Raw genomic sequence first — 12,492 nt, 5'->3', positions numbered from 1 at the left:
TATGAATTTTCAAACCAATGAATAAAAAACCCGAATGTTTTATTTATTTAATCACAAAGTATGTAAGTATAGGTAATTAAAAAAAAAAAAAAAAGTCTGACGTAAGAGTAACTGCAATAGTATTTATATTTGTAGGCTATATAAAAAAAAGCACTAAATATTTGTGGAGCAAAAGACGGTATTGTAATTAAATAAAGAATGCAGCACTTTGTCTTGTTTTACTTTAGTGTAACTTCTAAGAAATCTCCCTGGCGCTAATAATTGATCTCTATATGGGATACAGATATCCGAGTGTTCAACTAAAGTTCTCCTTTACCGGTCAAACGTTGTGTCAGTAAAGAATTGACCATTTATTTACCTCATCTCCATTAGGTTAGACAAGGTCAGCCATGGTTTTGATGAAAGTTTCTGTGGAGCAAACTGGATTTGAACTTGGCAAACCCAGTTTTTCAATCAGTATCGTTAACCACTGTCAAATCAACTATGTGATTTCTTGTGATCTCTTGGTCTTACCAGATTCCAAGACAAGAATTCTAATGTGGTGGAATATCAAGACTAATGCTGTTAATAAGGCCAACATAACTTGAAGGTACACGATTCATCATATATTGAGGGTATCTTATCTAACCCTAACCCTAACCCTCATACAGAGAAATAGAGCAAAGACATTTGAGTATGGTGTCTAGTAAATCTTCAAACTTAAGTTCTGTTTTGTGCATGTTAAAATGTCCTTCAGTGTTCAATCCAGATTCAATCAATATCTCATTCTACTTATAAAAATATTCATCTTATATAAAAATTTATTAAACAGAATGGAATAGTTATGAAGAAAACCAGAGCTAGAGGGAGACATTAACACTTCAAAGTGACAGGTTACGTGTGCAGAATCACACACACACATATTTTTCATAAATATTAATTTTTATACCTACAGATATCAGTGTTACATTCTTACACAATCAGTGTACAAAGACATTACTACTATGCAGGACATTCAAACCCGGTCACAAAGTTACTTCAACTCCATAGGCTAGCATTTTACCTTCAACCTACCAGAAATTAACACATGAATTGACGGAAATTCAGTACCTATAAATGCCAAGAGCGAGAGAAAGATTTCAGAAAATATTTGTTTGTGCATATACTTTTTGTAGTTTAAACTTTTCAAGGTAAAAGCTCGATGTTAACATTTAACTAATATATATATATATATATATATATATATATAATATAAAGCTGAATGTCTGTGTGTGTCTGGTCACGAATAGGCTCCTATATGGTTGACTATTTTAAAAAACTGATTACATATAATGATAGATGTATCGAGACACAGGAATGGGTATGTTTGATCTGGCAGAACAGTGGTTCATTAAAATTGTGGGGTCTGCATTCGCGCCTGGTCCACAAAGTATGGAAATAAATTTTAAAATTTAAAAAAAAAAAAAAAAAACGTTTACAAGTGTTTTTGATATAGATGTACATAAAACATACTTATGAAAGTATTCTTAACTTAAATAGAGATGATATAATAAAATTGTGGTCTGCGTTCGCGATTTGCCTCCATAGAATGGAAATAGGCACAAAATTTAATAAAGGCTTTTCATATCTATCTGTAAGTATACTTCGATAATTATGTTTCTGTTTGAAGAAATATGGTATAATAAAATTATGGGGTGTTCGTTCGCACATGACCTCCATAGAATGGAAATATGTCACAAAGTTTAACAAGGTTTTTTAATATAGATCCACAGAATATTGTGATAAGTGTTTCAGTGTGAACAGGTATGGTATAATAAATTATGGGGTTTATCTATTTTATTTTTACTTTCATCATTTTGCTTTGGTTTTGATACCCCCAAATTCAACCCAAATTTACAACCCTTCCTTTTCATAACTTATCATACTTTCATAAATCAGAGTCCATTTTCTGTAGGCTGTTTTTAAACCCAGTGAACGACGGGTACTTTTGCTAGTATATATATAAAAGCTAAATTTGAGTGACCAAGTTTTTATTCATTATTCTGTAATTTTTTCTAAATCCCCAAAATTTTCCTTCAAAACATACGTTAATGTTTTATACAAATGACTATTATTAAACTCCTTACATTTTAGATTTGTAACATTTATATTCAGCAATTTATAAATACTATAGCGGTATTGACCTGCGGTGGATTGAGCTAATTCCAATGGTGTTAGCCGCATTGCGAATTAAGACCATTCCCTTTCGTTGATCAGCAGCAGAGTCAATAGCATAATCTAGCCATTTGAAATTCCAGCGTTAGACACCAAAAACGTGAAGACAAGACAAATTCCATGTCTGCTTCCATTGTTATGAGCCACACCTTTGACAATCTCAGCATTTCTAACCGATGGATGCATTGGACACTAGTTTATGGGTTAACATTTTACCAGGCCAGTGCAGCACATAGCCGACCCTCTGGACTCCTTTTGAGCAGAATTTTTACTAGGCCAAGAATGTTTCATCCAGCACGAATGGTCGTTGGGGATTGAGTTAGAAAGGCAAACAGACAGCATATGGTGGAGGCAGTAGTGATCAAATACCTCAAGTTGATGATGGTTTCACATCCATAGAGAAGAATTCTTATTCTTAATTCATCTCATCTGCTGATGAGACCAAAGTTGATTTCGAAGACAGACAAAGGCAGACATGACGAGATACAAGTGATTTTGTCTTTCGTTTGAGTGGTTGTAAAATTGGTGTCCAGATATTTGGAGCTTTTCACCTTTTCTACAGCTTCACCATCAAGAGTTATAACCAATCGATCAAGTAGGAGATCGTTCAGAGAGAATAAACATTTTCACCCTCACCATTTTGGCCATGCAACTGACCTTGTCAAGTACATGCTGGACCTCTGTATAGGATTCGCTAAGGATTGTAACGTCATCTGCAAAATCGAGATCAGTGATGAAGCAGTCATTGTCAACTCTAATACCAGTGAAGCCAAACAAACTTTTCTCTAGGAACTTTCAATGATGTTCCTGAACAGAATGTGGGAGAGTGTACATCCTTGGCAGACGGCTGTTTGGACAAAGAAGAAATCAGATTCTTTCCTGCAACACCTTTCACTTTATGAATACTTGTTTTCATGTCTTTGTATTTTTAAATATTTTTTTTTAATTGTCCATTAGATATTTATAGACTTATAAAAATTCTTTTATGAGTTCATCTCATTAATATGAACTATTCTAAGATTTTCACTTGAAAAATATTGTGCATATATTTTCATGGCTGTTTTAAGTAAAAAGAAAAAAATGGCTGAATGAGTTATTAACATCCATATTTTTCCCCTTAAAGGAACTTAGATTCAAGGAAAGTTGCTTGTCTTAGTTTATTTGTATTTGCTGGAAACACACCTTGGATTTCTGAAGAGTAGAGTATTAAAGGATCCGAAATTTGCATAATAATTTTGGCTGGTCATCAAAACGTACTTAAGTTTTTGGGGGATTTTGATGAAATGAACAGGAAAATGAATAAAAACTTGATCACTGGAATTTAGCTTAATTTTGTTGATATATACATTAGTTTAATCTAACCTTTTTAACAGCGCTAACATCAATTTCTATTGTAACAGACAGCAAAAATACATTCATTTTTTTTTCTAAAGTTTTGGTTCACTGCACAGATATTGCACAGCTTCATGGATTGCCACATGTTAAAACATGTTGGGGTTATTATAAGCTTTGTTACAGTAAAAAAAAAAAAAAAAAAGTTGCCGCAGCTTTAAAAGTTTCATTCTTGTTTTTTTAAGGCTAAAGACTAATTTCTTAAAAACTTTACTATAACATTTACTTTTTAATAAACAAAAAATAGTTGCCCCCCCTTTTTTTTTTTTTTTTTTAATATTTTCATCTAATGAAAATATTGTGGGTTCATTGTTTTCTCTTAATAGTCGTTTAAAAACTACATTTTGTATTATTGTTATCAACTTTGTTACATAAAAAAAAATTGTCACAGCTTTCTTTTTTTAACGTTTTGATTTTAAAAATATATGGTGTCCTAAATTATGAGATGAAAAAAATGAACAAATCTTAGTAAAACTGAGAGTTGTCCCCCTCTACACAGTGACAAATTGTAAAACAGCACCAGCAATTGTTCCAAAAAGTGTGGATGGTTCTACACAAGCCTTCACCACTATATGCAAATCATCTGTGTGGATTTCTGAACTGTGTGAAATTCATACATCGAAATCGATGGGTGAATATATATATATATATATATATATATATATATGTATATAAAATCAGACATTTTATATTATGTCATGTACCTCTCCTTGTCCTCAAGAAGACTAAAATAGGAATAGCAACATTCACCTTAAAGTATGGACAAAAACGAAATATAAATATGTACACCATAAAAATAACAATTAGAGATGAATGAAAATGGAACATCTATGGTTTTGCTTCACGTAACCAATCGCAATAAATATTTATTTTTAAACAAAGTTTTTGTAAAAAAATGAGAAACCTAATCAGACATCTTAAATCATAGTAAGAGAAAAAAAAAAGTATAATTTTTATTAAATTGTTTCATAAAACTAAAAGTTAAAATAGTACATTTGTGGATAATAAGCAGGTAGTCTGTAAAAGATGCCATACAAAGTGAAGGATAATTTTATATCAACTTATCCAGTCGATGTTATAAATTTTCTCTAAAATTTTCTTCAAATTTTTTCTATTTGTTGGTATCATAAAAACTAGATCCCTAAAAAATTGAGTTTGTAACTCAAAGTGGTTTCCAAAATATTGTATTATATTCCAGGTATGTTGTGAAAGGCTGTAAATTACATTTTTATGCATTAGATGAATTCTAGAATGTTAAAAATGAGTACAGGCAAGTTTTTTTTGTGTGCTAGGAATTAAAAAAAACAACTGTTTTTAAGTTACTTTACATGTTTGGGAAATTTTGGGGTGAGACTGACTCCAAAAATATGTCGCACAAATTGTCTTTACTTGCATGTTCTACTTACAGTTTTAACGTTCTGTTGTCAAAAAATAAAGTTTTGTTTTTTTCATTAACTCAAAATTAAATTTGAAAAACGATTTCTTTTTGCCTTGAGACGTTACTATTATACAGTCTTTTTCTGAATGATTTAATCTGGAATTACCCAAAATAAATTATGTTTTTGTGTGTAAAGGCAATATGAAAGAATTCATTCAAAGAATGAAGCAAGCACACATGTAGCTATTTTGTTAAGCTCATATTTCTGCTTTGGTGAATAAGGTAAAATGTCTCCGCTGTAACAAATGATGACTAACTTGCTACTTAAATAATTGCAATAGAGTTATAAATAAATGACATGAAATGAGACAAAGTTATAGTGATTATCAATTTTGTGTTGTATTTCTACTGTGTTTAAAAGAATGATGACATACTAATATATTTTTATTGTCAGTAAATGGTTATGGATGGTTGGCTGTTAGGAGGGAGATGCACACGTAGAAATTCAATGTGCTGATTCTTTTTGAACCCAAATCATAAACGGACATCATTTTCGGTTGTTATTATATAACCATTTGTGATTATCTGAAATGCTCCATTGGGACAGCATTGCCACTAGCTACATTCCAATGGCGTTTTATTCAGCAATTGTTTGTTTCACTAAATTGAGCTGACTTTAATACAACCCGATTACAACTGTTTACTGAAAGTCACCTTTCAAATATTATACATTTAACTCATCTTATTTTTAACAATTGATCAAGTTTGTTTCTTCCCATGCAGGTGCCTGCATCAGGCTTATAATTTTTTCTTCAAATGACCTTTCGGTACATTTGATAATTATTTTATGTTATTTTTACATTTGTTGTCAGGTGCACACTTGTCAAAAGAATTCCTCGGTACATATGGCTTAGATAGGCGCAAAGAAAACTTTCGTTTCTGGAGAACTTCAGGGTATACTTGAATAGATTCAAGTTGTCATGAATATTCTGTATTTAGTTAGCAAATGAAATTATAAACGCATTGTATTGCTTGTGACAAAATACTATAAAAACGCATTTTATCTCTCAAAAAATACCTAAATTTATTTTTCATTCCACATTTTATTAATAAATTAAAAAAAAAAAAAATGAAAGTGGAATTCTAGATATTTTAAAGAATTAAATTTTTTTATATTCAAAGAAAGTAAAATCCTCTTAAAAGGGTAGTTTAAAGAGTTATGCCAAAGATTTAGATTTGGCAGCAATATGGAAAGGATGACAGGAGTGATGTAAGGAGGAGGGGAAGCAAAAAGGAGAAAGAAACGGCAAAACAGAAGTCAAAAAGGGCAAAAAAGTGAAAGGGAAATAAAAAAAACTAGAGGAAAGAAATAGATGTGAAACGCTAGAAAATATAACAAGCAAAAAACAAAAAAGAAAACGTTTGAAGCTAATGTAGCCAAACGGTGATATAGGTAACAAAGTACAAACGGAAATAGCTTATAAGAAAAAGTCAAATAAATTATTGATATAAACATGTCAAGTTGTATCATGATTAGAGAAAAGTAAACTGTTTTGAAAGTTATAAAATCTAATGAAATAAATTTAAAGTCTTATTTTAATGTTTACTGGTTAAGCCAACAAACTTCTGCTCCCACCTCTGAAACTCATAGAAGTGTTTTTTGTTTGTTTGTTTGTTTGTTTTTTTAAGATCAAAGAGTACAAAAGTAGAAGAGTCAACCATAATCAAAGGCAACCCAAAGATTATTTTTTATTTTATTTATTTTTTATTTTTTTTACTTAGGTCAGCATTTATCAAGGCCCGGTGGCGACTCCAAGATAACATAACAAACGAAAATGATATCATTGGTTGACGATTTGGGTCCAAGAAGAACCAACCCATCAAATTTCTATGCGTGCATCTCCTTCCTAACACTCAATCATTTACAATCGTTACTGACAAAGATATTAAACACAGCAGAAATTCAACACAAAATTGATATTAAATTACAGTATGATATAACCGAGGTCTAATTTCATGTTATAACTATTGCAAATTTTTTTTATTGTGCTTCATTTTGCTTTAGAAATTGATTCTCATAACTGATCTGAAGTATACAAAAATATATTTTTTTTTATATTAATAATGAGATAAATTTTGAAGGGTTTACAATTATTTCTACCATATTAAAACATTTTCGATTATACTGAAATCAGGTGTTCTAACATGTTTTATAAGGGATTCTAATCTAAACAAAACCATCTTCATGATAAACCCCAATGAATATTTCCAAAAAAATCTAAATACTTTTCATAAAAACAGTTTTCCTCATTGAAGAAATAATAAGCCCATTTTCCTTCGCAAACAGATGAAACCGTCAGATACTTCTCTTTATACCTAGACCCTATATCCCTCCTCAAAATTATATATACATGCTATAAAATAAAACATGTGGCCCACTGACGGTAACTTAGATATCAGAGCAAATTTCGTCACCAACATCAACTTCACTTTGCTGAGAAATTTCTTTTCTGTCCACCATATCGGCAATAAAAAACATTCCAGACTTTGGAAAAAATAAATTTCTTAAACCTCATGTCAAACACCTCACCTAACCCTTAACCCATAAGCAGGGTGAATCGGGTATGCAATATCGTTACAATTAATCAGCCACAACCAACTTATGGAGAGGTTTCACCTATCATTTCACATAAACCCTTATCAACACCATAATCTATGGATAAGTGATTAAAAAAAACAAAAAAACTATTGAATATTACTATCCAAATTTCGTGTCCATCTCTAATTGAGATTTCAATACTTTCAAATCATTGTGTACTTTTCTGATAATAATGAACACAGGTTTTAAAAAAATTGAAACTATTTTCTATCGCCCACTTATTAATTTTCTTTAAACATTGTAGTTTATACATATATGAAGACATGTAACCCAAGGAAGTCGTCTATGTATAAAGATTTGTACATTCTAGGTGGTAAATTTTTAAATATTTTATACTAAACCAATCACAGACAATAAATCATCTTGTGGGATTTCCTCTTCCCGCTTTTTAAGATTAAAATACAATGTAAACTTAAAATCTGTCAGATAAAAACCACTGATGAAATGCGACAATCTATTTTCCTTTTTAGACCAACATAAATTAATATATTTCAACTTAGCATTGTATGTCTTTTCTGGATTCAAGCAAACAAAGAAAAAAAACTTTTGTGGTGCCGGTACTTTTGGCAGTCATAGCATTGGAGTAGGTTGAAAATATAGGTTGCAACATTTACTACGATGTAGACAAGTAGCGGTTTCAGGGTACTTAAACTCATAATATAAATGTTGGTGTCAATTATTTGGTTATGTTTTAATATTATTGTTATGTCTGGTACTTGTTTTTTTTTTTAGGTTGATTTTTGTTTTTTCAGTTGTTCAAGCAGATAATTCACAACTTCTCCCCACTACTCTCATTCCATTAACTAATCTAGGCGAACATGCCTTGGTTTTCATCCTGTGTGACAATCTGTTCACATTGGTAATTCTGCATTTTTTTTCTTGCTTCCAAAAAGTGTTGCAAGTTAATTTGGGTTATTTTGTTTGATGACATATCAACCCCTTTTCAGGTTATTCAATGCAAAATCCAATATTTTTGAAAAAAGGTATTGTTTCAAGTTCTTTATATTTTCAAATATTTATTCATGGTGTTTGGTTTGGTTGCTTTGTAGAAGAAAAGTTTTTTTTTTTTTTTCTAATTTGCAGAACTTTATTAAATTTTGCAAAGAGAAAGGAAAAATGTTTGGTACATTTTTGATCCAGTCTCTTCAGACAACCTGATCTGATTGCACCAAATGCCCTAACATTTATTACCACTCCGAACCAAAGTGAACCTGGGAGTAATAGTAACTAAGGGGCAACTGTACATCCCCTCTCAGCTTTCAAATGGGGCCTCATCACTAGATGTCTTTTCAGAAGCCAAAGTTAATTTGGGTGTCATACATAAAGAAATATTTCTATTACAAAAGGGAAGAGTTCTGTAATGAGGTTTCCTCTACTGATTAGATCACTTGGTAAAGTGGTAGCTAATTTCTCAATTTCACTATATCTGCGTCTAAATGAGGTCTGCTTTATTTGTGTATAGGGTAAGGAGACTTAAAAATTTCATTAACTAGGCTCCTCACCCAACAGTGAGTACAATAATGAAGTACCAAGGGGTATTATTATAGATCAACACTCCGATACTTCCACTAAAAGAAATAAGATTCTACTTTTTGGCAATTATTTATCAACACTGGAAAAAAAAAAAAAAAACTTTAGAATGGGGGATTAGTTTTGTATAAAAATTTAACATGATCCTATAATTTTTAGCCACTTTAGAACAGTTGACATTTTTTATGAAAGATAAATCCTGTGCATTTTTTTTTTATGGGGGAGGGTATTCTTTTCTTTCAGGTAATTATGTGAGATTTTATGATCTTGCCACAGACTTAGCATTAATGATAAATTAGAATGCCCCCCCCCCGAAACGGAAGATCATTTAACGTAAATTTATATACACACCGATCTGCTAGCAAATTCTAAAATAACATTTACAAAGTGCTTTAAGTTTCAGGCATTTTTGTACAGATTTAAAATTGTCATAGACTCTTGAAAATTCAGTATGTTATTACTATGCTTCTTATGAGAGGATTGGCCAATTTTTATGATTTCAGGTTCAAATGAAAAGCTACAGCAGGAATTTGAATACACCCTACTAAAGCCCGATTGTCAGAGCTTGTGAATTTCAAAAATGCAATCTGGACATGAGGACACTTTAGAAGAATGATATGCAAAATTCTGTTTTGAACTTGGAAAAATGTTACAGAAACATATGGAATGTATCAGACTGATTTTGGACCATCTTGATAAATCACCCAGTTTTTGAGTGGCATAAGAGATTCAAGGAAGGCAGGACATCTGAACGATGATTAAGTGTGGGAGGAGTACAGAAGTCAGAACACCAAAGTTGATTAGCCAAATAAAAAATTACATGGATAAGGACAGGGCTGTGTTAATAGAGACATTAAGTGCACAGTTTGATGCCAGTGTGAGAACTGTACACACAATTATTTGCAAGAAACTTAAGATGTGAAAGATTTGCGCAAAATTTGTCCCAAGAATGCTCAGAGAAGATAAGAAAAACTTCATAACAACGACAATTCAGATCTCGCAATTCTTGATGCTTTGGTGACCTGCGATGAAAGCTGGATCTACTGCTATGAGCAAGAGACTAAGAGACAGTTCCCAGTGGAAGCATCCTGGCTCTCCCAGACCCAAGAAGGCTAGACAAAGCAAATCCAGCCAGAAACTTATGATCCTCTTTTGGACAGCACGGGCATAATCTAAATGCACTGGGTTACCACTAGACAGACACTTAACAAGGAATACTATTTTGAGGTCTCAAAGGGAGTTCAAGTTCCATCCAAAGAGGCTAGTACTCTTCAAATTGGGTCGGTGGCTTTTTCATCCAGAACAATGCACCAGTCCAGTCCACAACTTTGATCTTGTCACAAACTATTTGACCAAGATGGACATCAAGACAGTTCCTCACCCTCCCTAGTCCAGCCTTTGCTTTCTGTGACTTTGTTATTCCTTAAGTTCAACAAAAACCTTAAAGGCTGTTGTTATGAGACAATTGAGATGAAAGAGATTGTGACGAGGGTCATTGGCACGCTCACACAAAAGAGCTTCCATAGGGCCTTCCAGAAGTTGTTGGAACAAGTGCATTGCAGCAGGAGGAAATTACTTCAAATGATAACTAGAGTTTCATGTGTGTACTATCAATGTAAGTGAATGTCCATACATTGAACGTACCTCATTTTTTTGCTGTCAAATTTGTCAGAGCATTCACACACAATCGCTTAAAAAAAAAAAAAAAAAAAAAACGAATTTCGTTTGTTTTTAGGAAGGGGGATAATTTAGCAAAGGGTCTTAATCTATAAATTTTGAAAAGTTTAGGCAACTGCAAGTCATGAGTACTACACTCATGTATAGGTATGCTCAGAAGATTTGTCAAAATTTGACTCCTGGATTGATCATACACCCACCACTTTGATCAGACATTTGATGTTAAGAGTAGCTTATGATTTAGGAAAAAATTACAATGAATGGAGACGGTTTGATCTTCCGACATAAGTCATGTTATGACCAGCAGCTGGATTGGATTTAAGATTTCCAAGTACTGGCTCAGCTCAAATAAGGGACAAAGTGATGCATCACAGTTTAAGAGCATATCTAATGTCGAGCTGTTAGAGGTCAATTACTAGGATTGATTTCATGCATCATGGTTCACTCTTAGCTAACAGGTGACTTAATTGATAGATAGCGGTTTCAACCCTCTGTAGAAGTGGTTTGTGTATTTTACAGCAATTTGGTCAAAATTCCTATGGTGATTACTAGTATGTGAAGAAGATCGAAGAGTACAGCAACAGAAATGTAACAAAGATGATAACAGTTTATAACCTGTAAACAATAGCATTTATTAATTTTAGGATAAAAATTAAATACCTTTTGGTTATACATCTTTGGATTCTTGATTAAAAGGCACTCACACCACTGATCACCTGAAATTAAAAATAAAATTTAGTTCTATTTCTGCAATGACAATTATTTTTAGAGTTAAAAGTAAATAAAGAGGAAAACTTGATATCCAGACGCAAAGAAATTACTTAAAATTTATGTGAATTTTCAGAGTTCACAAGAAATGGGGTGGGGGTGGGGAAAAAAAAACTTAAGATTCTTTTTATTTTCTAATAGCTTAAAGCAATGTTAAAAATGTACACATTTAACCTTTTTTCATTGCCACATAAAGAGATTAAGTAATTTTATTTTTATAAACAAAATGGGGTCAAATCAGAATGTGCTTCTAGCAGGACCTGTGTCTCGATATTGCTCGGGATTTTAAATAACAGGAAATAATTTGTTTTTAGTTTTCATCATTTTATTTTAATAATCGATTATTAGTAAATAAAAAAAATAAAAAGCCAGCCATGAGGATTTTTAGGTAAAAACATGTGATATCTTATACAAGGCATATGATAGGAAGAAGTACGAGCATAGAATAAAATTTTCACATTGTTTTGCTCAAAATTAGAATTATGAATAAAAGAAAAATACTTAGAATTACTGGTAAATATGTGTGTGTGCTTTTTAATTTTTGAAAAATTCATCTTACACCTTATAATGAAAAACAAAGAAAATGTGTTGATTATAGTAGTTGTAATAATAATAACGGCAAGATGTCTCTCCACTGACTCTAAGTAAAAAAAAAATTACTTTCTCATCCATCTATCTCTTTATCCCCTATCTATACACCGAACACAAAAAATTAAATAAGTTGCAATTTGCTTGCAGTATTGTGTACAGAAATCTATCACAAGAAATGGAAATATATCAGTGTTTAAAAAGACAAAAACAAGTTTTTTGGTACTCGTGCACTTATCTGTGCTGAAATAACGTTATTTAAAAAGCTATTCTTAACATGAGGAGGGGAGGGTGTTTTGTAACTATT

General features: G+C 31.8%; 1 protein-coding gene across 2 annotated transcripts in view; it reads right to left on the bottom strand.

The window, feature by feature from the left end:
- LOC145272500 (retinal-binding protein-like) overlaps window positions 1-12,492 on the bottom strand; it is a 573,911-nt gene that overhangs the window by 298,703 nt on the left and 262,716 nt on the right. For both annotated transcript variants that reach the window (XM_080127042.1, XM_080127038.1), the window contains one exon: window positions 11,490-11,545. In XM_080127042.1, the coding sequence (XP_079983168.1) occupies window positions 11,490-11,504 (15 nt within the window). In that variant the 5' untranslated portion in view covers window positions 11,505-11,545. The remainder of the gene's footprint in view (window positions 1-11,489; window positions 11,546-12,492) is intronic.

Source organism: Euprymna scolopes, chromosome 1 (assembly GCF_053919585.1).
Source record: "Euprymna scolopes isolate OS-2025 chromosome 1, ASM5391958v1, whole genome shotgun sequence".
Taxonomy (NCBI): Eukaryota; Metazoa; Mollusca; class Cephalopoda; order Sepiida; family Sepiolidae; genus Euprymna; species Euprymna scolopes.
This window is presented reverse-complemented; position numbering and strand designations above follow the sequence as displayed.